Source organism: Neodiprion virginianus, chromosome 7, assembly GCF_021901495.1.
Source record: "Neodiprion virginianus isolate iyNeoVirg1 chromosome 7, iyNeoVirg1.1, whole genome shotgun sequence".
Taxonomy (NCBI): Eukaryota; Metazoa; Arthropoda; class Insecta; order Hymenoptera; family Diprionidae; genus Neodiprion; species Neodiprion virginianus.
Genome location: NC_060883.1, coordinates 23,577,571 through 23,604,533, shown reverse-complemented (window position 1 = coordinate 23,604,533; position 26,963 = coordinate 23,577,571). Strand labels below are relative to the sequence as shown.

At 40.3% G+C, this 26,963-nt stretch overlaps 4 protein-coding genes across 5 annotated transcripts; 1 reads left to right on the top strand and 3 right to left on the bottom strand.

The window, feature by feature from the left end:
* Nucleotides 1-1,054: 1,054 nt before the first annotated feature.
* On the bottom strand, nucleotides 1,055-3,525 carry LOC124308518 (ATP synthase subunit b, mitochondrial). The gene is made up of 5 exons (XM_046771297.1): nucleotides 3,470-3,525; nucleotides 2,752-2,843; nucleotides 2,163-2,321; nucleotides 1,689-2,041; nucleotides 1,055-1,469 (listed from the first exon to the last, which is right to left on the bottom strand). The coding sequence occupies exons 1-5, from the start codon at nucleotides 3,508-3,510 to the stop codon at nucleotides 1,293-1,295; spliced, it is 822 nt and encodes a 273-aa protein (XP_046627253.1). The 5' UTR covers nucleotides 3,511-3,525; the 3' UTR covers nucleotides 1,055-1,292.
* LOC124308519 (small VCP/p97-interacting protein) lies at nucleotides 3,107-4,315 on the top strand. The gene is made up of 3 exons (XM_046771299.1): nucleotides 3,107-3,437; nucleotides 3,568-3,735; nucleotides 3,814-4,315. The coding sequence occupies exons 1-3, from the start codon at nucleotides 3,375-3,377 to the stop codon at nucleotides 3,826-3,828; spliced, it is 246 nt and encodes an 81-aa protein (XP_046627255.1). The 5' UTR covers nucleotides 3,107-3,374; the 3' UTR covers nucleotides 3,829-4,315.
* A 26-nt stretch (nucleotides 4,316-4,341) lies between these two features.
* Nucleotides 4,342-7,063, bottom strand: LOC124308520 (gustatory and odorant receptor 24). Its single transcript, XM_046771300.1, has 8 exons — nucleotides 5,989-7,063; nucleotides 5,658-5,908; nucleotides 5,438-5,581; nucleotides 5,239-5,352; nucleotides 4,844-5,122; nucleotides 4,689-4,760; nucleotides 4,531-4,620; nucleotides 4,342-4,466 (listed from the first exon to the last, which is right to left on the bottom strand). The coding sequence occupies exons 1-8, from the start codon at nucleotides 6,248-6,250 to the stop codon at nucleotides 4,371-4,373; spliced, it is 1,308 nt and encodes a 435-aa protein (XP_046627256.1). The 5' UTR covers nucleotides 6,251-7,063; the 3' UTR covers nucleotides 4,342-4,370.
* Nucleotides 7,064-7,365: 302 nt separating this feature from the next.
* On the bottom strand, nucleotides 7,366-26,581 carry LOC124308517 (tricalbin-1-like). 2 transcript variants are annotated; one of them, XM_046771295.1, is made up of 22 exons: nucleotides 26,217-26,581; nucleotides 25,926-26,094; nucleotides 19,685-19,851; nucleotides 17,507-17,709; nucleotides 16,165-16,451; nucleotides 12,941-13,026; nucleotides 12,643-12,838; nucleotides 12,200-12,570; nucleotides 11,864-12,089; nucleotides 11,633-11,781; nucleotides 11,340-11,375; nucleotides 11,027-11,124; nucleotides 10,749-10,922; nucleotides 10,464-10,661; nucleotides 10,079-10,348; nucleotides 9,828-10,001; nucleotides 9,475-9,676; nucleotides 9,156-9,391; nucleotides 8,871-9,090; nucleotides 8,658-8,778; nucleotides 8,347-8,564; nucleotides 7,366-8,226 (listed from the first exon to the last, which is right to left on the bottom strand). In XM_046771295.1, the coding sequence occupies exons 3-22, from the start codon at nucleotides 19,743-19,745 to the stop codon at nucleotides 8,072-8,074; spliced, it is 3,681 nt and encodes a 1,226-aa protein (XP_046627251.1). In that variant the 5' UTR covers nucleotides 19,746-19,851; nucleotides 25,926-26,094; nucleotides 26,217-26,581; the 3' UTR covers nucleotides 7,366-8,071. The 2 variants fall into 2 exon arrangements, with proteins under 2 accessions (XP_046627251.1, XP_046627252.1); XM_046771296.1 differs by lacking the exons at nucleotides 25,926-26,094; nucleotides 26,217-26,581 and having other exon boundaries at nucleotides 16,201-16,451; nucleotides 19,685-20,994.
* Between the last annotated feature and the right edge of the window lie 382 nt (nucleotides 26,582-26,963).

Here is a 26,963-nt window from a genome sequence, read left to right as displayed (position 1 = left end):
TCGATTCAAGGCATATTCGAATAAACTAAACTTGAATAAACTAAACGGGGAAATTCTACTCATTTTCTATCGAAATACAGGTTTCATGAATAACAATACAATATTAGATATATCGTATTCGGTTCTAACTTCTGATCCGTCGAGAGCAATGACTTCTATCCTGCCTAATTATGTGCCATCAAAAAATACGTCGCACAGAGTATGTAGAACTTGATTTCAGTGTTGATTAAATGAAACTATCGTAGTACACAATTTTTCCGTCAAAACAAATCAAATTTTTCATTCCGTTATCTGTACTATAGTCATCGAATTAATTACTTCATTTTATTTCTCATGCCCTTTTTTTACCGTGCGCCTAACTTTACCCGATTAGGCAGCCGAACTCACATAGCTGCATGTCGAGTAGCCTAAAACGCTAAGCACAGGCGCTACGCTTTATCTCTGCGGCACCTGCTCCGTCATGTTCACGTCGTCACCGCTAACAGGATTAGCATTTGTTCGCGCCAACTACCTGCACTGGTGGACCCTGTTAATTAATCCTACACCAGTCGATCAAGATCGAATTGTACAAATTCCACGAATGCACCTAGCGGCATGGCTTGAACTCTTTCATAAACCTTTACGAAACACTGATTAACCGATATCCAGGTAAACAGAGCAGCATAAAATGTTGAATCAACGGAAAATCGACAGAAGACAGCAGAATGACCTGAAATTTCAATTCTCGTTTGATAAACCATAGGTTATCGTCTTCTGGATCAAGCGATTTCGGTATTGCGATGCCGACGTTGGGTGAAATAGTTACGTCATCTTACGTTTGGTTATATTGTAACAGAAGTGATAAACACAACATAAAAATTGATATGTATTATCGAATTGTCGGTGTTTTTGATCTACTGAATTATCGTATTTTCTTCCTTAGTTATAACAGAGTAAATTCATAATAAACTAATACCATCCAACTTCATTTCGGCTGGTTGTAAATTTACCGCAAGAACTGGAAATTAAATCTAATGACCTGTAGTTGATGAAAAGTTATAGACAAGCTGTTGAATATTTTTTAATAATAATTTTATTCACATTGACCATAAGTATATTGAATTATAACTGGTCATACAAGGTTGTGACACCACCTATCAAACGCAGTTTCTCAACGCATTGTTACATGAGATGGCTCAAGGAAATTTTTTTTCTGTCGATACATGTCGTTTTGTAGACTAACAGTGAAGTTTTTTACGCACAATGTATATTAGGTTTGCTAGTTTTGCTAATTATTTGGGTAATTCTCGTTTTCAAGTTCTTGCAGCCAAACCTTGAAGATCGACGATACATTGCTGGAGTGTAGCTTTTTCTTGTTCCGGTGTGATGGACTTCAACACGTTTGAGATTATCCATTCACTCATATGTTTCTGGCTTATTCTACGCTCGATTGCTTGAATCTGTACCTGGTAGTCCAAACGCTTCTTGACCTAGAGAAAAAAAATAATCATGTAAAGGAAACCAAAATCTATCAAATACGAAACAAAAAAATGTAAAGACGCCATGGTGTTAACGTAAAATTAATACAGTAAATCGAATTTCAATCTGAGAATCTAATGTATTCACCATACTACACAATACATTACAGTAAGTGAATTACATTTACGTAACACGAATACCAATAGTAAGAAGGGTGGCAAAATAATTACCTCGGAATATACGTGGGCCAAGCGTTCTCTGTAAGCTGCTTCGAGTTGCATGGCTATGTTTTGTTTCTTGGCTTCCATTAGAAGAGTCTGGCCTTCAGCTTGCCATTGAGAGTGCTTTTCATCTTTGATTGATGATTCATAGTATTCAATCTCGCTGTTCTTCGATTCATTTAACTCTGTAATTTGCTCATCAATCAACTTGTCGGCATAAGCAGCAACAACTGGACCAAACTTCTTAACCCCATAGATGCACATCAACAGAATGGATAGACCGGTATAATATTCATGTTCCATCACGTAAATCTCTTTAGAGACCAAATAGGTTGTCAAACCAAGGCCAAATGCATACGGTCCTGAAATAAGTTTCAAGTATTCAGTACTCTGCCATTTCACTTGCTGCCAAAATTAACCAAACCAGTTGGAAAATTATACCAGAGTGCAATGCTTGATTACAAAAACAAAATTTGCACTCACCCGTAACACCGGTCTTGGGATAAAAGTAGGTGAACCATTCATCAGGAATAAATCCTAGGCGAACCTTTCCGCCGAACTCTGCTCTGACCGGACGATTGCTGGCTTCGGAAGATGAAGATAGAGCCTGCGCGCCATGAGCAATGGCGGGCAAAGCTTGAGCTATAATTGTAAAAAATATTAATTGAAATATGTTTATATTTCGTCTAAGCGAATGATACCATTGGTTATTTTTCTTGAGATGCGGTAATATATATCGGGTCATAATAAAATATGTGTAGAGGTTAGCGATAGCGCAGAGGAAGAAAAATCAAAGTGGTCCTCTAGATGAATTATTTTCCGACATCAATCAGATATCCGTGTCGTAGTACGTTTCAGAAATCGTGAGTGATTTACGAAAACTGGGCAAGATACATCTCATTACATAATAACAGAAAAATGACCGCAGAATATGTAAAAGCAAACGTAGGACCGCGAAAATTTCTACACAGGGACAGATAGTTACGAGACAAATTCGGTTATTGAGTTCGTTTGAATATCAAGACCATCTTTTCGGGCATCAATAAGTAAATTTAACCTAAATGTCATTTACCATTACGGAGAGCCAACCTCGACAGCATCTTGTCTGCACTGCGGTTCACCGTGCGACGTGAGAGTTGGTTGAAGAACCCAGTGGAACCGTTCCTAAGAAAAAAAAATGGCTGACCTATTAGTCAAGCTGTACATAATTTTATTTGCGCTTAAATTTCTACATCTAGCAAATCGCATCACTGAAATTCGCGAACCATTATTTAAAACTCAATCGCTTAAAATCCTGTGACGATAATTTTAGTCAATTCAATTAAGTCTTTAGTTTGACTAAAAGCGCGCAGACGCACGTAAATCGTGTCATCACGTGACTACTACACAATATTACTCAACTACATAGTGATACTTATGCACATTCATTTCACGTCGAATTATTCATGTGCATGTGTGACTGGCCAGCTGACAGTTCGTCCAAGATAATCGTAGAGATCAAAACGAAATCCAACGAATATTTCGTATGGAATTCGGAGTACCTTTGTTCCTTTAAAATCGGGCAGCGTAGTTAAAATAAACTCATAAATTGAAACGGCGATAGTTTAAACAAGTGGAGAGGGTTGTCAGAAAGGCTTTGCTCCGGATTAAATCCAAATCGTTCAGCTTTCCGCCTAATACACGAACTAATTCGTCATGGGTATTTGCACATCTTGCTGTAAACAATCTTCGTCGTACGAAGATCTGACACCCGATCCGGTAAAATATTATTTCTTGCACGTTATTTATACTTTTCATTAGGCTTTCTGCGATTCACTTCACTTCTCAGCATGTAAAAATTTACTCAAAGATATGGGTTTCTAATGAAAACTGTCATTTGTATCTAAAGGAGGTGCGCCGTCGCCAGCAGGTTGAGGCTGCCGAGAAGCGAATAGTTGAACATGAGTCACGAGGCATAGGCAACGTCGACGCCGTTAAGAGACAGCAGCAGAGAGCTGCAGAAGTGGCCAAACGCCAGGCTGAAGCTGGTAGTGTTGATCAACAGACTGGACTCAAAGTAAGTCTTAGTTGAAATGAAGGAATATTCATCATTTTGAAATTACTGATTTATAAGGTATCATTTCCATACTTACAGTGGCAAGTGAACTGAGGTACGGTGCAGCTGTTATAAGGACCAGGTGAAGATGTGCACGCTTTGCAGGCATCACACATACTGAATTTTCAATCACGTGTCTGAATAACTACTTTACACATTGTGATATACTTATACATATAATACATATTATATATATATACATACACATATACACTAATAGATATATCGATTATACATACATATTTAATATATTTATAATATAACAGTGAAAAACTCTACTTATTCTAAGATTCGATGACTTTACACAGTGCTGACAGTATGATTTTTCCACACTTTTTTCATGTTGTACATACAATTTATACATATGAATTTATTCAATGTTACTCTAAATACGTTTAAACGATGGAAGTGATCGCTAAATTTGTGTATATATTGTCGTAAGCAACGGATTAGGTTTCATTTTAATGCCCAATTAGGTACATACACTCTGTTGTCAATTTCAATTCTTATACTGTTCAATTAATACAATGTTCAACTCTTATTCCTACTTTCATTGTATCTAATGCCTATTGACACTAGAAATCCTTGCTTTTTTACTAATCCAGCGTCGCATTGTTGAGTGTGGAGGTCTCTGGCAGGCTGATTTGGAACTGTAGCAAGACGACAAGATAGGTCACCATAGTACCTAAGAGCTATTAAAAAGTTTGTAAAAATTTAATTCAACATCATTATAAGTTTTAATATCATTCAACTTACTGATTTGAATAAGTTACGATTTACATCAAAGAAACCGCCCAGACTAATATCGGACGGATTCATCTCTGTTGCTCGTAGAAACATGTTTATCTACAAAATGAAACTTCATTGTATTCTCAGTATTTCCCAAGAACTTTGATCTCGTAAAATAGACGTACCTCGATTTGAGCGTCTTCGTTGAGATTGGAGAGTTCGACTAGCAATAATTTCTTTTGAAAATGAACCCTCACCTAGAGAGAATGAAATTACTGAAACATGCTGATATTGATCGATAATATAAAAATGATAAAAGATAAGTGATAGATAAACTCACATGCTGTGATGCAGAATGTGCTTGGTCGCAAATCACATGCAACAGGGCGATAGTGGATATAGCCGATATTGTAAGTCCAAGGTCTTTGATCGTGAGCCCATCTTTTAACTGGGAGAACAAACCGTATATGGATAGGGTGGAGGAGAAAAAAAGATACATACATAGAACTGTGAAACAGTAACAAGTCGCTATCCCTATTTCTCTCGTTATTCTGTTCAGATGAAGCCACAGCGCTCGATAGTCCGCAACAGTAATAGCTTCAACATTGCTTCTAATCGCCTATAAAAATAAAATAAATTGACTTCACATTCTTTTAAATATGAGAATCCGTTATACTTGCAAACATTGACTACATACAGAAAAGACCTGATGTTACATGAATGCAATAAACTCACATGTTTAAAATCTTGAGCGAGTATGTTTGCACAGGTTGAGATGGTAGTGCAATGCATGTACCAGTAAGCACCCAGCATATTTATGAATGTCGTTACATAGATATTGGGAACAACCTGAGTATTATACGAGTGATTTAATTGAAGATGTTGTATTTATTTTATTTGGGAACATACCAAATTATACTGCATTTTTGTATACCTGCCACAAAGCAAAATTATCCATAGTCATTTGAGTGGTGAAGACACATGCAGTTGATATTATAGGAACTAAAATTGATATCCATATTGCCCTGATTCTTAAATTAATTGGCAAATACCGTGTCGTTACTCGAGTGTAGAAGACCTGTAATAGATGTAACTCAGTAAAAATGAGGGAAGTTGCAGAGTTACTGAACAATCCAGGCAATAATAGCACGTGCCTCAAAATCCATCCAATGGTTGAAGCAGCCTGCATTCTTTCGCGTTTCGTACCAGAATACTGGCACGAGAAAATTAGGTACAAGAAAGACGATGAAAAGATATGCTATGACAGCTTCTTCAAAACGACCCTGTACCGCCTGCACAATTTTTATTCGATTCCATATCACGTATACAACGTAAGCTGTCATGGCTACGTATACCAGTACAGAATATATCATTGTGTTTGAAGCGAATTTGAATTTAGTGACACCTAAAATTTGAATAGCACTTAAAACAAACCATTTTAGATGCAGTTGAACTAAACAATTACGAATGAGAATAATTGTTCACCTATGTGTGGTCTCATGATGGGAAGAGCTCCCATTATGCGAACCACCATTACAACTGCCTTCATGTTTTCATAAACAATATCTTGTAATTCGGTGGTTTTCTTTTCAAAAGCATCAACGACTATTCGTGACGACGGAGCAACACTCTTCTCCATATGACCGAAATTATTCATAAACGCCATACCTTGGCGGTTTCCAGTCAGGTGGATAAGACCATTCATTCCGAATCCAGGCACCACTCGAGCTGGACGAAATGCTGACATCGTTCAGCTTGAAAATAAAATAATACTATGAATTTGAAAGGTATTAAATACATTTTATTCTAATAGGCTTGACACAAGTCAAAACTGTTGCAATGCGCCCTTCTTCGCTTTCCAGATCACAGTAGGTAATAATCATTAATCACTCACAAATTTAACATACCATACCTTTCTTATTGTGATGGAAAAAGGGAAAATATACTGTTGAAAAAGTTACTCGTGTGATTACTCAGACTAGATAATTGATGAAACAATGTCGATTCTGGGTAAAAAGACCTCGACGAGAACTACGAGATGTTCAATAAAGACTGTAACCAAACCAAGGTACTACGTCAAAAATATGGCAGTTTCGACAGAGCCAGTATGGATTGTTGGGTAATTATACCACTCGATAATTTTGAAACCTATAATTACGTTGGGTACACTCCCACTACTACAGTGTGAAAATTCCATGAATATTTTACCAGCGTACAGTCAACGATATCAAAGTAATGGGGGTGTATGATAACTGTTCAAGCAATCCATGTTGAATTATTGTATCGTGATATACAATACGGTAATCGTTGCTGCTTATATGACGAAAAAATTTTCCTGATTCGTCAAAGGTCATGGGCACTATAATATAACGACAAAGAAGTTCGTCCCTGCGGTGTGGATTAAAATACATGCAGCAAGGTTCAATTAAGACCCAGTACGGACAGCATTTTCTTATAATAATGGCGACGGAAAATAATACAGTTCTTGTATAATTTACGAGCATTAGCCACGTGAAAATCAATACCGCCCTTGACTCGGCTTCTTGAAAGTCAGAAAAAACTAAACAATGTTTCAAGCAACTCATACCTTGGAAACTAAAACTTGAAACTAATTATTACAAAATGTTTGGTTTGTGAGATTATTTTTCAACGTCAATGTAATCGAGACGAAATAAAACATAGTTCCATGATTGAATTCAAATTTTACTGTGTAATTCATTAATCGCGGATACCAAGATTGATGAGACAATGAAGTCGTTTACATAATTGGTTTAAAGTACATTTGTTATTTACGTAGAAAAAATTCTATTTGAGTTACACTTAAATATGCATGTATAAATATAGTAAATCTGAAAATAAATATAAATAGTCGAATAATTTATTTTGTCCGATACCCAGTCTCTGTACAATATGATAAGTTTGCCAATAATATGGCGATATACTGTTTATATTTTTTAAATATCTTCTTGAAAGTTTTATAATATTCGAAGAAATATACAGTGAAAAATTTTCTCTCATAATATTATACATGTATATTTATATAGGTATGTATTATTACGGAATGATATGATTCTTCATCAGTACTGGACGTTAAATCCGAAAACGATTGTAAGTCACATTATGCTTGGACATACAACAGAGAGTATTTCTCACAAATTCATGCTGTCAATAGCTATTCAGAGCAAGAGCAAGATATTCCAAGAGAAGCTGAAAGTGATTCTATAAGAATGAAATCAATATGATTTCATTTTGAAAACGTTCCAAATTTATCAGTTTTACGCACTACTGACCAAAATCTATTTATGAAATGGCGAACTCTTACAGTTAGACTACTAAAAAGATTTAATTTTTAATATTATAAACATAGTATTTCTAATATATACAAAAATAAAAACATCTTAAATCAACTCGTCAGTATTCTCCATGGATGTGCTACACTTTGCAGTTTACCTGATAAATTTCGGATCAAATATAATCTGCAAATATAACCAAAGCGACCTAGTATATGTTAAATTCAACTGTTTTCAGCTCGATGCATTGGAACTGCAGGCTGAAATTTACACCACTTTCAAATTTTGCCAATTCTGTGCACTGACCAAGACCGGAACAACTTTTTCGTGGATTTATTCTTCACTTCCTTCCCATGCCCAATTTGTATTTCCAACGATGCGCCATTATTCAATGCTAGCCAAGTATGCACGTCGTTGGTAGCCGCAGAAGCACCTGTAAAGATATTTTAGAGCCCAACTTAGTCGACGAGTCGCAAAAATCTGCACTCAACGGCAGTCAGAACTTAATGAAGCATGACAAAAATCGTAACGTAATAATATGGTATGTAATTACCACTTAGAAGTTCGTGAAGTGTAACTCTGCGGCTGGCCAACAGCTCCTTGTTGGAGCTGCGAATTTCGAAAATAAGAGAAGATTGCCGGGATACTTCATCGCTATCAATTTGGAAGTCAACGCCAAACTGTGGATTGGGCATTGCCGGAAGAAGGCGAGACTTTGTCAATGTCTTACCGCCGTTAGTGGAAGACGACATTTTCTCTGGACTTGTGCACCTATAAGTTATTTCATTATAAAATATCATGTAGATACTTCTATCAGAGATTCATTAAAGAATTTGTTTTCTCTTGCATAAACAATCAACTTACGCTTGAAACTTCACCCGACAATAAAGCTGGGCAATATGAGCAACATGGAGACCTTGGGCTTGTAGTACTTTTCCTTCAACGCCGGAATACTTTTCTCTGGTGCCATTGATTGCTTTCAAGTCTGCAGATAATCAGGGATAATTGTTTTTTAAAATTAGTTTAATCGTGCAGCTCAATACTACGTTCAAAGTATTTTAGCACAAGCTCACTGACCTCTCGTTCCACGCAGGTTCGGACTTGGCTGCCTTATCCTCCCAAGCATGTCCGGTTGCGAAACTGCATGGGAGAGACCGGCACCCTGAAGTAACTCCGTCGCATCAGCTTCCCCACCTCCTCGAGGTTCCAAACTCAGTGCAACACCTTTCGCAGTGTCTCCCTTATCCTCAATATTAACTTCAGATCGAAATCTGCGAAGTTTGAGTCCCCGTTTAACCTGATAAAAGTCGGAAATCGGTATAAACCTAGTCGATTTAACGAAAAGAATATGTCGAATCTCACCTTCTGCTTCATTACTCGAAAACTGTTGTACTGAGGCGTCTTCTTCCCAAAACCATTATCAGGGCTTGGTGTCAAACTGTGATGCGATGATCTTCTTTCCCCAAATTTTTCTAGGGTGCTACTATCAACGCCATCCTCTGCGTTATCGCCGCTCACTGTGCTGGTATCCCGCCCAGACCAACCAGTTGCCAGACCGTTTACTTCACCCGATTCTTTGCTAGTCGCACTGGTCTTATCTACATCATTCCAAAAATAAATTTCCATGAAACAATTAGAACAAGACACAATCACTTGTTTCAACAAAATAATAATTACATACCAGGTAGATGGACTATGGCTGGCGGTTTAATCAAGGTGACAGTGCGAGGAGGCGGTGGAGGAGGAACCACCGGTCCCAGATGCAACCTCATTTTAGATTTTTCCATTGATGGCCGTCGAACAACAGTTGCGACAGCATCTGGCTCTGCATCCTGCCGTGTGGAAGAATCACTGACGGTACTTGCCGCATACGTGCTCTGCGTCTGAGAAAGCAGATGAACAGAGTTAAAACAGAGTTTCCCAAAAATTTGATACCAGAAAAATTTTACTTCCAGTTCCTTCAACAACAGATCAGTAAACAGAGGACGATATACAGCTGGAAAAAATCCTACAACTACTGTGAATTATGTCCACCTCAGATTCTTCGGAGAGAACTTTGATCTTGAGCTCAACAGATCCTGATTTGGTTCCCTTGAGTATGAACCAATGGGACTGATCGCTGCTCGACAGTTTTCTTATATCTTCTAGGGCTAATGACACTTTTCCGAGATAATCTTTCATCCCAAAAGTATCGTGATCCCACAGCATCTGAATATGGAGTAACTAGGTCATATGCGATACTTATTTCTAATATTTTTTTTCACTGGGAATGGCAAGATTCTTACAATGTCCAAATTTTCTCCGGCCCTCGGCAATCCCATGATTGAACTTTCATCCCAGCAGGGATTCAGAGTTTTCTTTTTTATGCTGCTTTTATACTTTGTTTCATTGTTCAGTCTCAGTTCGCAGAATGGATCGCTGAAACCGTTTAAATCTTTTGCAACGAGGTCTTTTGCTCGTAACAAGGTGACCTCCATCAATCCACTGCCTGTCGACAAAAGGCTTGATATATCTGAGGAGGCAGGGTCTGCATCTCGATGTATTAGAAGCATTTTCTGAAAATTCATAGTTGATTACTTTTAACACTTGTCAATATTAACAGTCTACGATACAATGGCCATCGTTGAGCATACCATCTTTGAAAAACTATGAAGAAAATGTGTAATTTACCGCTTGTTGCATCCATGGAAGACTGTTTCGCTTCATCTTAGGATCATCATCAGATCCTATGGGTGCGATGCTTCCACGTCTACTAGAGACCACTTGTTGAACACTTCTGACTGGATGGAAAAGCACAGAAACTGTCACAGTTGATGACCCACTTGAACCGCTAAGAGTCAGTTCTCTTCTGACGATCCATCTAGTACCCTGAAAATTTGATGGTTTATTGTCTGTCCGGATGTCAGTAATTATTCTAATTCGAATTCTTTACAGAAACCGTTTGTACACGTTTACCTGTGATAAAGAAAGCATAGCCAGACCCAGCATGTCCGTATCTGCCATTTTAGATATATTCCATGAACATATAACGAAGCTCAGAGAAACTTGAGTGTAGTCTTGTACAAGAAACTGCGTCCTGGCCTCCCATCTTGGCGAGCTTGTGCCCCGGACGTAATGTGTAGTTTTTACCTGTGAAAGTTAATTATCCCTATTGAATGTATATTTTTTTGATTTTCCCAATTCGGCAAGAAGAGAAATATTGATAAACACGTGAAAATAATTTTATTACTTGCTTTTTTACGATTATTGAAGAGCATACAATACGGATTGCAGTGGCAGGGATCGCTGTTGATAAGATCCTCCGCCGAATGTATGTAAACAACGAGCACACCTGGTAAGAAAAAAAAGAATTGCATAATTGACAGTGTACACAGCCGGAAAGCGTTGTGTATTGCAGTTTTTTCATTTAGTGAAACACAAACTTCGCAATGTTGAAATAAATTGCATGTTGTTTGTGCGTGCTCTGGTGCACCAATAATGAGAAAAATCGTGTAAGACCATGCCTGACAAACAATTCAATTAACATTCGGTCGATTCGCAATTTACCTGCTCTTTGCTTTCGGTACGAATTTTTTCGAGTCACTGAAAATGTTAAAAACCAAAGCTAAGTAACATAATGAGAGTAAGGCACAGGCGAATGGCAAATAATCAGCTTTGGATACAGGACCTATGACTTTCTTCATCCTCAATACTTGGTCAAACTTTATCCAAAGCCTCCATTTATTATTCAATACTCATCGCTATTCTATTTCATCTTCATTTGCATCTCCAAGTCTCACAGGATTATAATAGACTCGATTAACCAACATTCACCAGCAAAACATGGTCGTTTTAATTACCCGAGGGATGAAGGCTTTCATCCAGTGATTCTGGCTGTGGTAAATCGGGTTCCAAGGTGGGCAGTGAGCTGTACTCCAGCCTAGCATTGATATTGGGAATATTGGCGCTACTTCGTGATGGTTTTTTCTGTTGCAGCACACTCTCAACCCTGTAAATACAATATGATTACCAATTTGCCAGCAAAATTTTACATTTTCTATTCAAAAGATACATGATTTAATCGCTCTTACACAGTAGAATTTTCCCAGTTGTACACACCCAGCGCCAGCTCAAATTGAGCCAGAGTTATGGTGCTGACCAGCCTTTTGGCTTTCAGTTTTATGCTGATTCGTTCATTCTCCAACGACCCGACGAGAAAAGACACATCTTCCGTCCAGCTGGCGCAAAGATGTGGCGTCACTAGTCGCTGGTCGCCTATGGTGACCACCAACCACCTAACTTCGTCCGTTGTAGTTCCTACCAACCAAAAATTAACACAACTCTGTGAGAAATTGTCAGTTTGCAAGAGAATCCACTTTAAAAGTACAAATATAAACCAAGGTCTGATTTCAATGCATGAAAGTTACCTGAGACCGTGTTGCTTTGGCTGAGGGTGACGGTAAGGACTCCGTGAGGTGTATCATGCGGTACGCAATCCAGACCTGGTCCAGGTCTCTCCTGCGCTCGAAGGTCCAATTCAAGATGTCCGGGATCGACTATCCAGCTTGCAAGAGCATCAGAGACGACCGCATGGATCCATGTCTTTACCAGGGGCACCTCCATCATTTGGACAGCGCGAAGGACCCTGACACTAAACCAGACATCTGGCTTTTCTACGAAACTGACGCTGAGGTGCGTTACGTGTGGAAATGGAGCTGCGGAGTTCAGTGTCAGAGTTGCCAACACCGTACCAGCAAGAGACAGTTTTTCAACCGCAACATCAATGTCCATCCCAACTCTGCGAGAGAATCCATTATTTTGTCAAAAGGCAAGGAATCGAGAAAGTTGGATGAAGAAGGAAGTGGCTCACCCTTTTCCAAAGAGCCTGGTTGTGATGAGCATCCTGAATTGCTCGCAGTCCAATCGAAGATCAGCTTCAACAGAGAGTTTACTGAAGCCGGGTCTTGCGGCAGGTCCATCGTCATCTCCGCTGTAATCCAGGGCTCTAACACGCGTTATACAGGGTGTCTGTTCCCCAAAAGTGAGTTCTCGCAGCTCCAATGGACCTTATTCGATATTTTGAAACTTTAATCACATTCTCGGGGTGTCTTCTATGATTAGACCCCGTAATTCACGATGGTTTACAATAATCTTAATTTATGGCTTACCAAGTATCCCGGGTTTTGACTCATTCAAAATTGGCTCCAATCGTTCCTTGGCAAGAGTGAATATACTTCCCGCGCTGAATCTCCACCTGCATTGTGAATCTGATAATGAATAATAGTATGTGTGTAGGTATTTTAAGAGTGATATGCAAATGAAAAACATGCTTTGTATTTTCTTTTTTTCTCTCTTCTTTGTTTTGCTGTATATTGAGATTTGAAATTGGTAATTCTTTGAACAAAATTCAACGTTCAAGAAACGATTTACAATTACATTTAGCGAATAAAATTATTGTAATCAAATGAATTAGATCCATTCTATTTAAACAATTTTGAAAATACAAAAATAACGATTTCATCCACCAAAATTCAATTTTCATGGTACAGAAAAATATCCTATTCATTCTTCTCTATAATTAAGAGTTGAGTGAATGTATGCATAAATTAAGGTGTATTATCCTGTGTAGTTTTTATACTTTTTTACCTATGGTTGTAAATTGCTGATTAAAATTCGATATTATTGCGAAAATCAACCAGTTTCACGATTTCATAGGTACCCATTGCATCATTTCTGAAAGTTTTGTCCATCGCTTCAGTAAAAATGAAAAAGAATTAAAAATACGAAGAATCTTTCGACGGGACTCGAATCCCGAGCGTCGTTCAGTAGTGCAGATCGGGATTGGTCAGACTGTAAAGGATTTCGCAATGAAAAGGCTGCAGTAGTCAAAGTTACATGTAACCAGACACGCCGCCTGCTGCAGTAGTAACGCCGTCACGAGTCAGCCGGTCCGGGGATATTCGCAATTTATGCATCCAGGATTTCAACGAGCTTTAATTTATGCCGGACTAGTTTGCGGGAGGCATGCGGTACAAATGCTAGAAAATTTACGTTGATATGCATGCACACGACGATATCGGGATCGACAATCTACGCGTCGGAAGACGCGCCTGTTTGACGATGGAAAATACACAAGATTGATTTTTTATCACCTTTTTTCGCACCGTGTTGACTGAATGTAAAGAAATTATAGCCCGTAGAGAGCTTGAAAGAAAATTATTCTGGTGTCACGTAGAGAAGGAAGTTTTTATTTACTGTCGCATGGAGATGCATTTATGAATGATGAAAAAGAAGATAGGAAAACTCGGCAGTCTTTCGTGTACCTACGTAATACTTCACAGATTGATCTTTACATGCTTCGCCGCGTACGAGAGTTCATACGAATTGCTGCCTGCAGGGCCTTATGCACGCATTGCAACCGCATTACACGGTTTAACATAGCTGCGGATCACTGCTATTAGGTATAGGTGTATGCAAATTATGCAAGTGGGTAGATAACTCTTGGACACGTCGACGTTACATTCCACTTGAGGTAAACTATCACTGCTATCGCCCCCGCAAAGTGAACCTCGAGAAAATACAACCATGCTTCATGATAAATCACTCGCGGCCCTCTTCTGTAATACATTCGACCACCCGTGATACGCAAACGGGAGCAAAATACGGGTTTCATTTAACACTTAAGGTTTAACATTGTACCTGTATTCGGATGGAAGATAATTGACGTGGGTATATTTATTTTTTGTAGATATTTTATCGGAAATTAAACCTGCAGACTAATAAATATACAATAAATGGGTTGATTGCTTTTTATTTTCGCCGAAACATCTATGACTCAACTCGAATAGCAAGTGACGGAGAACGTGACGACAACAAAGGGTGGAAAGGAATGTTGGGGAAAAAAACCACGTAACTGAGAGGATTAAGAGGATTGATTTTGCCCGCAGATATACAGCTCGGCAATTTCCAGCCAATCGCATAACAAAGCAACCGTCGTGATAAATAATTGATTATACGATTATACGATTATAGGAGCGAGGTAAGTTATTATAGCGAACGAGAATGGATTGGAAAACGGTGATTCTCGGATTCTTTGAGGGATCGGCAAATCGATTTTCATCGAACGAACAAATAATAGATACACAACGTGCGCTCGCTGCTTTAGGACGGATACTTTAAACGACATTGAATTCTTTGACGCCCGGGATATTGTCGGTTAGTTGCACCGACTGTTACGTGGGTGTGCCTTACGAAAGGCTTGCGTCTTTCATCGGCCATAATTCCTAGATTCTCAAAGAGAAACGGACTTTTATAGCTAAAGAATGACAGGGAAAGAAAATTCGGTGATATGAGTAAAAAAAATTAGTTTCACGATGCGACGTTTAGGTAACAACGAATTTGCGTTACTCTCAATCTATAGTCTAAATCCGTGCTTTGTAGCTTATTTTAACGCGATTGAAGATAACCGGGGAACTAGAACGAAACAAATTTGAAAAGCGTGTATTTGCACAATCACTTTTCCACAATCACGAACAGTCATCAGTTTGCGGTGCTCTTCATTAACCGCGAATATTAACATTCGTACATATTGTACCTCACGTATATACATTAGGATGGTTCATTTTTTAAATTTGTTTTCGTTCAAGGTGCCGCTTAGAAAATTTGTGACAAATACTGTCGTAAAACCTGGAGGCGGTAGGAAAATATTTAGAGATCGCTATCAATTATTGTAATATTTTTTATTTATATTTACGATGTGATCTCTAAATATTTTCCTACCTCCTCCACGTTTTACAGTAATATTCGTTTATTTCAGTATTTGTCACAAATTTTTCGAGTGACGTGTTAAAAAAAAAATGTTAAAACAGAACCCCCCTAAATGTACATATCGGCATCGGTTATAACGCATCAAGAGAAATATACATGCACGTGTAGGCATAAATATATTCCTTGCTTCTCGACTGCACGGTCAAGGAAGTAGTCGACTGGTCGACTGGAGACGCGGCCGTCGCGTTTTAGAACGTGAAAGGCGCGTTGCGGGTACCACAACTCGCAAAGGGAATGTGGAATGTGGAATGTTTACAAATGTCTATACTCCAGCAGCAGTCGGCAGCTGCCCTACGACTGGTCTAACTCGTACAACGGTCCGCAGTTCATGGACTGACTGACTGACTGACTCCGCAGGACTCTTGGCACCCAAACGCAGCAGCAGCAGCAGCAGCAGCAGCAACAGCGACGGAGTTCATTCACCCATCATGATCGTTAAACTGGCCCCGTAATAATGTTAATGTCCGTGCCAGCTCCGATATTCGATACCGTGTACAGAAATCGGCGAATCAATTGTAACTACATCGTTCCTTTCATTCTCATCTTCACTTCTCGATCCACATACTTTGCGTTGTAGGAAGTTTGAGCTTGTTTTATGTACCAGCGATTTATCAGCAGGCTCAGCCACTCAGCAGTCTCGTCCTTGTAGAGCGCCCTGCGCCGACGAAGCCTCGACAATTCGTGTTGAAGGGCTGTTTGCAGAAGCCGCGACAGCCTCGCTCGGAATATCGTTCCAACGAGGGCGAGAACCAGGACTAACCATGCCAGGGACAAACCGGCTGCCCCAACGACCCACGCAACCAAGAGGGCGACCCCGAGATAAAGAGCACCTCGCACCGCCTCCGCGTCACGCTGAAAACATACGCAGAGGGAAAGGATTGGTTGAGTCGAGTGATATTCGTTCGATTCAAATAAAGACTGTAGTCGAATGAGGAGAACCGAATCAAGCCTTTGAATGATCGTGCTGTTTATCTATTTATTCAAGACAACACGGCGCGAGTTCTTTGCGATAATGTGAATTTTGTATCAAGAAAATGTGCGATTGAAATGACTGAAAATTTGATTCAACGCATCTCAATCGTTCTGTTTTAAAATTGTGAAATTGTTGTATCAAAACAAATAACGGATACTAGATTGAAGCGAATGGACTCCAGCAAAATCTAATTTGATTCAATTCCTTTTTCCTCCATCTACATGCACATATATTTACATTCGAAATGTATATCGTATATCTGAAAAACTCCGGTTCAAAATTCTATTCTGCAAAGCGTTACAAGGAAAAAACCGTAAGTGAAGATCTCCTGGGTTCAAGTTGACCGCAGTGACTAGCTGACAGATTTCAAGGTATACCAATTCAACCAGCACGTTCTAGACAAAAGAGATGAAAATAAATAAATGATTAGAGTCGATACCCTTAAGCACCCAAGGCGTGAAAAGTTGGTCGTAAATCAATCCGAGGCTGCGTGACCACGGTGTCTGTATCGACGGTCTCAAGCTTTACGCGTAGACACGGTACGTTGTACCCTGTCTCATATCGCAACACCGAGATTGTAACGAAGTAAATAATACACGGTTTTAAATTGGGGGGCGTCGGTGGCTCGAGTCGACCGAAGGTACAACGCACAACAGGCTTATCTAACTTATGCCGGGTCTTACGAGTTTCACGTATGAATACACAATTTCGCCTCCCCCGAAGCGAGATTCTGTGATTTAGATAACAATTTTAGCCTCGACTCGGCCTTACACGCGATATTCAAATTAAAGAGGTAAAAAAATATGTAAAACAAAGGGAAAGCTCTACAGCCTGTGTAAAATTTCACACGCGTAAGCTGTGCGTCCATCGAGTTGACGGGGAATAATCAAGTAAATAAATAAATGCAAGAGTATTTTTAGACTGTAAGAAAAACCTCTGTCTTCTGGGCCAAGGCGAGGGCGACGGCGAACTCGTCATCCTGCGTCGCCAAGTCGTCCGTGCTCATCGTCGCGACGCCTCCGAGACCCCCTGCAGGGCCACCCACGGGGATCTGGAGGGTGGTTAAGGGATTTCCAGCCAGATATACTGCCGGCGGTCTTTCCCCAGGGCTGCAGCTTCCGCTACCCTCTCGTTTCCCTGCGAAGATGCGTCAGCGTGTTAAAACAGTAAAAGGAATGCGTTCGTTGTGGACGGCGGAGGGTTTCTTTTCGTACCGCAGGTAGGGGCGGGGTTGAAATTTCGAATTTTAAAAGTTCCGAAAGCGTCTGATTCCGAATTTCACGCCGGGGAAAGTTAAAGTAAAGAATTCGGAATGATCTTGGTGAAATTTCACGAATTTGATCTCTCTTTGTTTTGGTTTTTCCGATTTTTTACACCCACTCGTTGAGTATATTTTAATTTGCGGAACTTTTCTCTATCGTAACTTGAATTTTCGGAATCTTGCATTTCGGAACTTTGACCCGTCGGGTTTCCGACCATTCGAAACTTTGTCGTTTCTTCAAAGTTTGATTTCTTTACTTCAAGTTTCGCCGCTAAATAATTCGGAATTAGACGCTTTCGGAACTTTTCAAGTACGTAACTTCAACCCGGCCACCGCAGGTACGCGCGTGTAATAATACTCTTGGATCGAAAACAACTCGTTTACGAGTACATTCCGTGTAGGAATGGTCAGCCTGCGGCGATCCTTACAATTATGGGAACAGTTTCCGGTTCGCTTGTTCCCAAATCGCTTGTAGGGGGGGGGGGGGGGGGGGAAGGGTCGGCGAATAAGTGGAGCGCAACCTTGGCAGAATTAAGCGCTTCCAAAGCACCTAAAGAGATAAGGTGCGGAATTAAATTGCACTTTCACCTCTGACCTCCGAAACACCGCGTCGCGAAATTTCCGTAATCCTGCAGCCTGATCGAAGATCAGATCAAGAGATTGATCGATTGATCAACTGCCGGAACAAGTGAATACGTTTAATTGTAGCGGGATATTTTTACCCTGGTATATTAAATTTGCGCTTCGACGTTTTAAGAAATTAAGCAGGGAGCCCAGGTTGGCGGAGCGGTTGATTCGAGCAACTGATCGTTACTTAGTTTCAGGTGCATCGCGTGATTCGAGGAAACTTTCATAAGCTTAATCCGTATCGTCTGTGTGTTTATCCGTGATATTATACAGGCTTCGATGCGGTGTAGAGAAACACAGACAGATTACAACGAACATTATTGATCAAATATAATCTGTTAGATCATGCGCCCTTCGTCGTTACCTTTGTAATCCTGGATTAAGTTCCTACGATTAATTAATGAAGAACTGTGTAAACGGGTACGTCTCGTATTTGTGAGGAAATTTCAGACGCATGTCGGAGTCGAAATTGAACGGCTACTTTAGAGGAGCTCCTACGTAGGGCTCGAAGACAGTAAAGTAGGTTCTATTTCAATGGCATTTTGGGTCCTATTTTGACAATAAAAATGTGAAATACAAAAAATACGATTAAAACGTGTGAAATCAAATTAAAATCCAAATAAATAAAGGGTTTTTGTATTCGTGGGAACGTTGAACGAATACGGTTGAAATGCGATACTTAATATTCAAATGTCATCGAAACTCGTCAAAATTATGTCAAAATAGCCCTTGGATCATTCATCGTTGACACTCGAATGTCGCTGTAATAATATATCTATAGATGAGGAGTTACAGGTCCAATGGAGAAGCTGTAAATCGAATAGCGTGAAAAATAGGTTCAATCGTTTATCAAGAGTGTCAAAGTAGGATTAGAGACTTTAATTTTTTCAAGTTGGAAGTTCGACGTAGGGTTTGTCCTAAAATCCTTAGGAGTTAGGATGAGCCGTATCCACCTTCACGAGGAGCGCGGCACTAATAAGCTTCGCAAGTAATGATATCCTATATATTGTTCAAATTTAGCACGGTTTGATTTATGGAGGAAATGAGGTTTATCGATCGCAGTTGTTACACTCGGTATACATGTGCGTTTAATATACGAATATTAAATTAGCGAGTTTGCATATGCCGTAAGCTTATTATTACGGATATGTTATTAATTAACACGAAATAGCCTGAGGTAATATTCTCAAGGAAAAAAGCGTCATGTTTAGGTATATACAGTACCTTTCTTCAGTGACGCAGCCCTCTTCAAATGACGCGCCATGAAACTGGAAAAAATCTGCATGCTTCAATTCCAACGAGCCATCCGAGCTATAATAGATCCACTATAAGGCCCACGTTTTTCTCCTTATTTCTCTCTTTTCTCTTCCAGCCTTCGCTTCGTGCAATCTCTGTTATTTATTTTGAAATCGCTGTTTATTTGTCAGTCCGCGATTTGATGTCATCGCGCGTCACAAAACCGTTATTATTATAGTCCACCGTCATTTTATCACAACCTATACTCGTAAATTCCTTACAAATTTCACGTCGCGCAAAGCCATTAATTTCAACGAATTATCATCAAGACAATTTAGAGACCGTGTAAATAATTTTCATTTTTTTCATCGTTTTCTTGCGAACGCGTCAAAAACTTTGCGGTACAATTATAAGCATTACGCAGCGAGTCCAACTTTGTGTTTTACAATAGCTGAACAGCAACTCGTGAGAAGTTAAAAATACTAAGAAATATAAGGAACAACTTTTTACGGATATAATTGCTTACGTGGCAATTACTGTACGCGAATTGGCGTTGTTCCGACTACTTTGTCCTAGTCGATGATAAATGTACCTACATACGTTGGCCGATTATCTTTCGAGGGCATCTTCTAGTCGCGGGTGTTACTACAATCCCATGGGAACCGCGAATACATTTATGGAACAACTCCGATGGGCAGGAGGCACGTCGTACTCTAGATTGAAATTGCGATTGCTGAAAGGCGTGCAGCTGTTGTAGACGAAGCGATTCGTTATTCATTACGTACACAAAGTTTCATTTATCAATGTGAAAATTGAGACAGTTAGAAGGATTGATTATAATCAGAGACCGATGTCTGCGAATCGAAATCTTAAGCGAGGATCGGAGATTATTTGTAAAAAAAAAAAAAAACTGATCGTTTCATCCGAATTTCAATCTTGGAGATATTTCTCTCGCCTGAAAGTAAACTGCAGAACGTTTTTACGACCGAAAGCGAGTTAAATCACTATGAGCGCTTATTCTCGTCCGTTCGTAAAAGTCGGAAAGTTTCTTTGAAGCACGACGGTTCGTACAGTCCTCGGACGAGTACAATTCGCGTATGATTTTACTCGGCAGGATCTCGAAACCTCACCTTGATAAGAATTGTTTAGTATTTCGCACACTCACTGAAGTGGGTACAAACCACTTGCGATTAATTGTGGTAACGGTGATTCGCGAACAGTTCGGACGAGAAGTAGCGCGAAAATAAGCAACACCGACAATTTTCGCTCTACCGTGGACCCGCCAGTTGGTGTTCTGACCTTTGGTCAAGTAGAAACCCGCGAGTAAAATGACACGTGTGGGAAAATTGGCGTTGGTGTATGACAGCGATAATTGACAATTTGATTGTTATACACTCGAGTCAAGTGCGCCGTTGCAAATTGATGGGGCGGGGTTGAAGTTCCGAATTTGAAAAGTTCCAAAAGTCTCTAATTCCGAATTATTTGCTGGCAAAACTTGGAGTAAAGAAATCAAGCTTTGAGGAAACAACAAAGTTTCAAATGGTCGGAAAGCCGACGGATCAAGTTTGATTTTTTCACTTCAATTTTCGCAAAATAATAATTAAAAATTTGGCGCTTTCGCAACTTTTCAAATTCGTAATTTCAACCCAGCCCCAACTGTAACCGCGGTCGAAATCGGTCTATATAATCTCTCCTGGGTGTAGTTTTACGTGTAATTGGCAAAAATTGCGCGAACTAATTTCACGGCAATTCTAGAACTCGCTGGCTGTGTTATCTGTATAGTATACGTATAGAGTGGGCTCGATATAACGCACTGGCACTGTTGTTTGTGCATAAAATATAAACGCGTTTCCGCCTATTCTCTCCCTCCTTCACTCCGGCCGCCACTAATTCCTCCTTCACAGTGCACAAGGAGTTTATTTTCGATTTACAGAAACGGCTGATCGTAATTGCAACCCAATTTCAGAACGCCAATGACCGATAATAAACCGAGTAAGGCCGCCGTTGAGCCTCCCGAATTTATAAACCCAAACCTCCGAACTCTGGCCTTACTTTCATTGCGATTCTTATTTTTGGCATTACTGCCGCAGAGTCGACTTTTCGGACTAGATGAACCACGAAACGTAGGCAAGGTTCGAAGAAAGCGTTGTGGTCGGTCAGTGCGTATTAAAAATATTTAAAATCAATAGATTTTCGCGCCGATTCCTTGCACATTGTCATCCGTCAGATCTCACTGACGTAGGAATCTGCAACGGACTGACATAAAAAAAAAAAAAAACTCGGCCATATACAAATGTATGGAATAATAAACGCGCGTGAAAAATATCGATATACGAATGATACGATTATACGAGGGTTGATTCCGACTTGGCGTTTTTCTCGATGATTCACAACCGCGTTTACGCGATCCTCCGGTTCACCACGTGCCGATCTCGCGTGTAGCTTCTCTGCGTAATCCGGACGACTCGGCTGGACTGACGGTGTCCAACTAAAACGACACCCGTCCGAACATCCGCGTCCAGGTCGTCGGTTATACCCTTTTGCTCGAGCAACGCGCCCGCGCCTTCGTCCTCGTCCTCGTCCTCTTGCCCCCTGATCCTTGCCTCGTACCTGCAGCTATAGCCACGCTATGTTTTCCGGCCCCTGATGGACGTGCGTAATATAGAGGATCGCCGGTGGCGATGGCGTGCGAATGTGGGCCGAATCCAACGGTTGCAGGGGAGGTCGAAAAATAGTTTCGGGGAAAACCAATCGACCGAATAAACTCGTCTAGGATTCGGTCGGTATAATAAAACCCTATGGCAAATGCCCTCATTTTGAACGGTATATCATAATCGATAAACTGAAATTATTTTCCTCGTCAATTGTCAAAGTTTTAGTACATAACTTGTATGATATGTTATAAGTTGTTCATGGAAAGAAAGGAATTCTTGAACCAATGAAATAGATTTTGTTGGAGTCCGTTCGCTTCAATCTTGTATCCCTTGTTTGTTACAAATACGATGACTTCGATTCAACAATCTCGATTTAGTCAAGCGACGAATGCCTTGATTCGGAGAAAGCCTTTCTTGTCGCGAGCGAGTGAAGCTTTCGATGTGTTTCCGAAATTGAGTCGACTAAATATCAGTTCATTCGACGTTTATCGTATTGTTCCTCCAAGCAGCATGTTCGTCGGCACAAACGATTAGGTACTTCAAATCAAATAGGTACATGAATTTAGCCAACAAAAAATTTACATCGATCCGAATGCCGTACTTCGTTAATCTAATCGGAGGTTGTTTGGCGCAACTGATTGAATCGGTTACATTGATTTGTTTACGAGGTGAAATAAACAACACTTTGCTTTGAAACAAGTAGAGAATATATTCGTCGCAAACATCGGTATGCTGGTACTATAATCGGCCACTGGGCGGTGAACTTTCTCGATACGAAAGTCGCTTCAGAGATTGTTGTAAAATCGTACATATACAACGATAAGTTTTCGCGTTTTATCCATTGAATGTCGAGTAAATCCAGCAAAATTTTGAGTCACTAGAATTATAATTGATATCATTCGAAGAATACGTCTTGTGCGCTTAAATAACTCAAATGTTCGGTCAATGCAAAAGATTTTTGTAACAACAAAATTCATTAGCTGTTTCAAGCATTGATCTCTTGACTCGACAAAACGTGAATTAAAACAAGCTCAATTTGTTTTGGTACAACAATTTCACATTTTTAAAACAAAACCATTGAGATGCACTCAATCAAATTTTCAGTCATTTCAATCTCACATTTTCGCAACAAACTCGCGCCGTGTTGTCTGGAATAACTAGATAATCAGTATGATCATTCGAAGACTTGATTCAATTCGCTATCAAGTTGTCGCAAGTACTTTATCGAATTGAGCAAATATCGGCTTCGCCGTATTTGACTATGGCGCTTGTTTGAATCAAGCGAATCATCACTTAACTCAAACAATCCTTTCCCTCCGTGTGTACAAAGACTTACGGACGAAAGTAAGAACCATTTGACCTGCGTAGAAGGAAATAAAGGAACGGAATACATAATACACCGTACAAGACGTACGCCTCGGCGGTATTCCGTTGGGCAATACTGCAGACGCTAATTATATTCAAACGCAGGTTGAATACCTACGCGGAGGGTCGAGACTACAATACGTGGATGAGAATGATAATTACGAAAGCACGCGGCGCGTCGCGGGTTGCGTATAGACAGGCGATATCGTAAAACGGCAACGCAGTCCGATATTTTTTTCTACGACGACGATAGTAAAGTCGAGTCACAGAACTTTAGCATAAAACTGTGTGTATACGGTGTACAGCATCCTTACACGCATTACACGCATATGTATGCAAGCTGGCGCACGCTTCCCGGTATATATTAACATATATTTTAAATTTACGAAGGGACTGGTCCGCGGCCCGTTAACGGTTAAGTCCCGGTTAAGCAACCGCGTTACACCCGTAACATTACAGCTTCAGCTTACTTGCACCGACTTGCTTCGATCTCGTTAAAAATCTGAACGTCACATTCGGTGAGAAATTTTTTTGCCGAAATTTCGCGTCGAAATAAAGAAGAGAGCGGATGATCGAACGAAAAATGGAAACCAGTCATCGCACTCATCGCTGTTCTCGTGTCCGAGGATGCAGGGAGTGACGAATGAGGAGTGGAACGGCTGGTTCTTCCCGGTTCTTATAGTTTAAAGACCGTTATGGGTGCGAGTCCTCGTCGTTGTCGTATTAACGAAGTCGGAGAGCCGGCTTGTTGGGCGGTTTTTTTCATCTCTTTTCGTATTATTTCTTTTTTTTTCTCTTTCTTTTCTTTTACTACGCCGTTTCACTCCATTCTCCTTCTTTTCTACTATTTTCTTTATTTCTTTGTTGGGCAACATCTGTCGCACGCTGCAGGCAGGCAGGTAGGTAGAGGTAGGTAGGTATAGGTGCAGCTGAGATACGTACGAGGTATATGGTATATTATGTATATATATGCATGTATGGATACGCGGTTCCCTGCGATGTGTGCTCTACACGTGCAGCATATACACGTAACATCTTCACACACACACACACACACACACACAGAGGGAGGAAGAGAGGGAGAGAGATATGTTCTCGCCGTGAACGCAAGGTGCACCGATCCCTACGGGGTGTCCGAAAAATATACCCGCAACACTCGACGCTACGCACGATATTGTGCGAAACCCATCCTCGTTACACGATCTGATATTATTTATAACTCGGCGGGTCTGCGTCAAAATACTGCCTACAATTTCATGCGTGGGAGACGTAAATAAAAAATCAGACGGTTTATAGAGCAGGGCGAAAATGAATCGGGGAATTTTCTTTTTCTTTTTTTTTTTGCTCCGATTATACACAGTAACCTGGTTGAATGAATTTTCGACCATTAGCTTTTTGTCGGAATTAGTTTTCGTGGAACGAATTTACCACTCTGTATACCCTGTCGCCCATCAGGTATGTAAATCGAATGACTTCCGGAGTCTTTTTACACCGTGTGTATTTCCCCTATACGCTGCGTTGCGGGGTATTATACAGCATTATATTGAAATACACAACTAATTTTAATGGACGAGGTACAGAATGCCGCGGGAAATGTTTACATCGAGTTTTAAAAACCAGTCCGACAACTAGTTTCGAAATTCTTAAACAGTTTCAACGCCACCGGCCGTGAATAGTGATTATCGTTCAGACGGCTTTTTATACGAGACTCCACACGTGGGTATCTGGGGTGTCGTTTAATTTTTAATTAGTAATCTTAATACAGAATCTTAGGTTAACGCTTGCTTATCGGCTGATATGGATAGATGGATAACAATTTGAGAAATTTATATCGATTCTCTTCGTTGTTTAACCCTTCGTCCCATCGAATGTCATGCATCGATGCGCGCAAAACTCGTGTTTTTACCGATGAAAATAATTTCTACGATGTGCTATGAATTTTTTAAAAAACTTTGGACATTTCGTAGAATTTTGTACCAAAAATTGTAAATATGCATAGTTTCTCATAAATTGTATGTTTTAAGTAAAAACAATCGCAAGATACTAAAATTTTTAACGAAAATTAACAACTCTTTACGTAAACCTATGCATATTTTCAATTTTGTACAAAATAATACGAAATGTTTAAATTTCTGTAAAAATTCGTTGTATTAGAAATTTTTACCAGGGTTAAGATGATATATTAAACTATAAATACAGGAATAACTCACGTGCTCAGAAATGTTGTTCAGTTAAAATTTCTATCTGGTGTATGATTTCCTCGTCACGTGTCATCGGTGCTTACTATAACCGGCACTAATTCCGTTGACGGCATAAAACACTGAGAAATCCACTCGCGCGACTCGACTTACGGATGATTATTGTCGAAACTCCTGGTGTCTGTAAAAGCGGATGCAATAACGATGTATAAAAGACATTCAGTACGGACAGATACGCAGATATCCACATCGATAGTTATAAAAACGGCACCCGCTCACCGTGACCACCGTGGCAACACTGACCTGGGACTACAGAATCAAGTTACAGAGAGTTTCTTCTATCCCTTCTTCGAGTTATCCCCGAGCAGAGGAGTCCTAGTATTTCCAGTCTCAGATCGACTTATCTCTCTCTCTATCTCTCTTTCTCTCACTCGCTCTTCGCTCGCTCTTCACTCGTCAGGGATCGACTCGAACCGATCAACCGGCTTGAACTCCGGTGACGAAGCAACCCCGAGCAGCTAGCTACGCGGCCTAGCTTCTTCCAGGCTTCAGGTGGCACTCGTAGAAGCTGTTTGGTGATCGGTGAAACCGGCCCAACTCCCATAAGTCCCCAAACCGAAAAGTATGCGCGCGTAACTCATGCGTAATCCACACACGCCGCGTCTCTCCGTTCGTTACGGAGAACAGGATTTACTACGAGTATAACTAGATATACGTTCCCTCTCCCTCTCTTATATTTCCCTCGCACGCTGATCCGAGAGAGCTTCTTATAATAATTACGACTGAGAATAAAATATCCTACTCCCGTAAGCAAAGATGAATCGTTATATAAGACGGCTTGCAGGCGCCACACTTGCGTCGCTTTACAAGCGACGTTAGCTGCTGGCTGAGGCTGACTAAGGGCTTCGTTCAGCCACGGGGTTGATGCACATGTGCAGGGAACCCCGTGTGTTGTTCGCATTGGGGGTACGGGAAAAACCGAGGGGAGTGAAAGAGCCCTGACATCGAGTGCCAATGAACGTCGCCGGGCGTGCATATATACGTCTGTGT

Coding starts and splice junctions, on each gene's coding strand:
- LOC124308518 (XM_046771297.1), bottom strand. CDS start 3,510: ATGCTGAGAAGTGAAGTGAATCGCAGAAAGCCTAATGAAAA. Junction 2,042..2,162: donor TCCCAAGACCGGTGTTACGG/GTGAGTGCAAAT, acceptor AACTTATTTCAG/GACCGTATGCATTTGGCCTT. Junction 1,470..1,688: donor TGGCCCACGTATATTCCGAG/GTAATTATTTTG, acceptor TTTTTTCTCTAG/GTCAAGAAGCGTTTGGACTA.
- LOC124308520 (XM_046771300.1), bottom strand. CDS start 6,250: ATGTCAGCATTTCGTCCAGCTCGAGTGGTGCCTGGATTCGGAATGAAT. Junction 4,621..4,688: donor ACGAAGACGCTCAAATCGAG/GTACGTCTATTT, acceptor TTCATTTTGTAG/ATAAACATGTTTCTACGAGC. Junction 4,467..4,530: donor ATCGTAACTTATTCAAATCA/GTAAGTTGAATG, acceptor ACTTTTTAATAG/CTCTTAGGTACTATGGTGAC.
- LOC124308519 (XM_046771299.1), top strand. CDS start 3,375: ATGGGTATTTGCACATCTTGCTGTAAACAATCTTCGTCGTACGAAGAT. Junction 3,438..3,567: donor AAGATCTGACACCCGATCCG/GTAAAATATTAT, acceptor TTGTATCTAAAG/GAGGTGCGCCGTCGCCAGCA.
- LOC124308517 (XM_046771295.1), bottom strand. CDS start 19,745: ATGCAGATTTTTTCCAGTTTCATGGCGCGTCATTTGAAGAGGGCTGCG. Junction 12,571..12,642: donor ACCAGGCTCTTTGGAAAAGG/GTGAGCCACTTC, acceptor ATTCTCTCGCAG/AGTTGGGATGGACATTGATG. Junction 9,091..9,155: donor TTCGAGTAATGAAGCAGAAG/GTGAGATTCGAC, acceptor GACTTTTATCAG/GTTAAACGGGGACTCAAACT.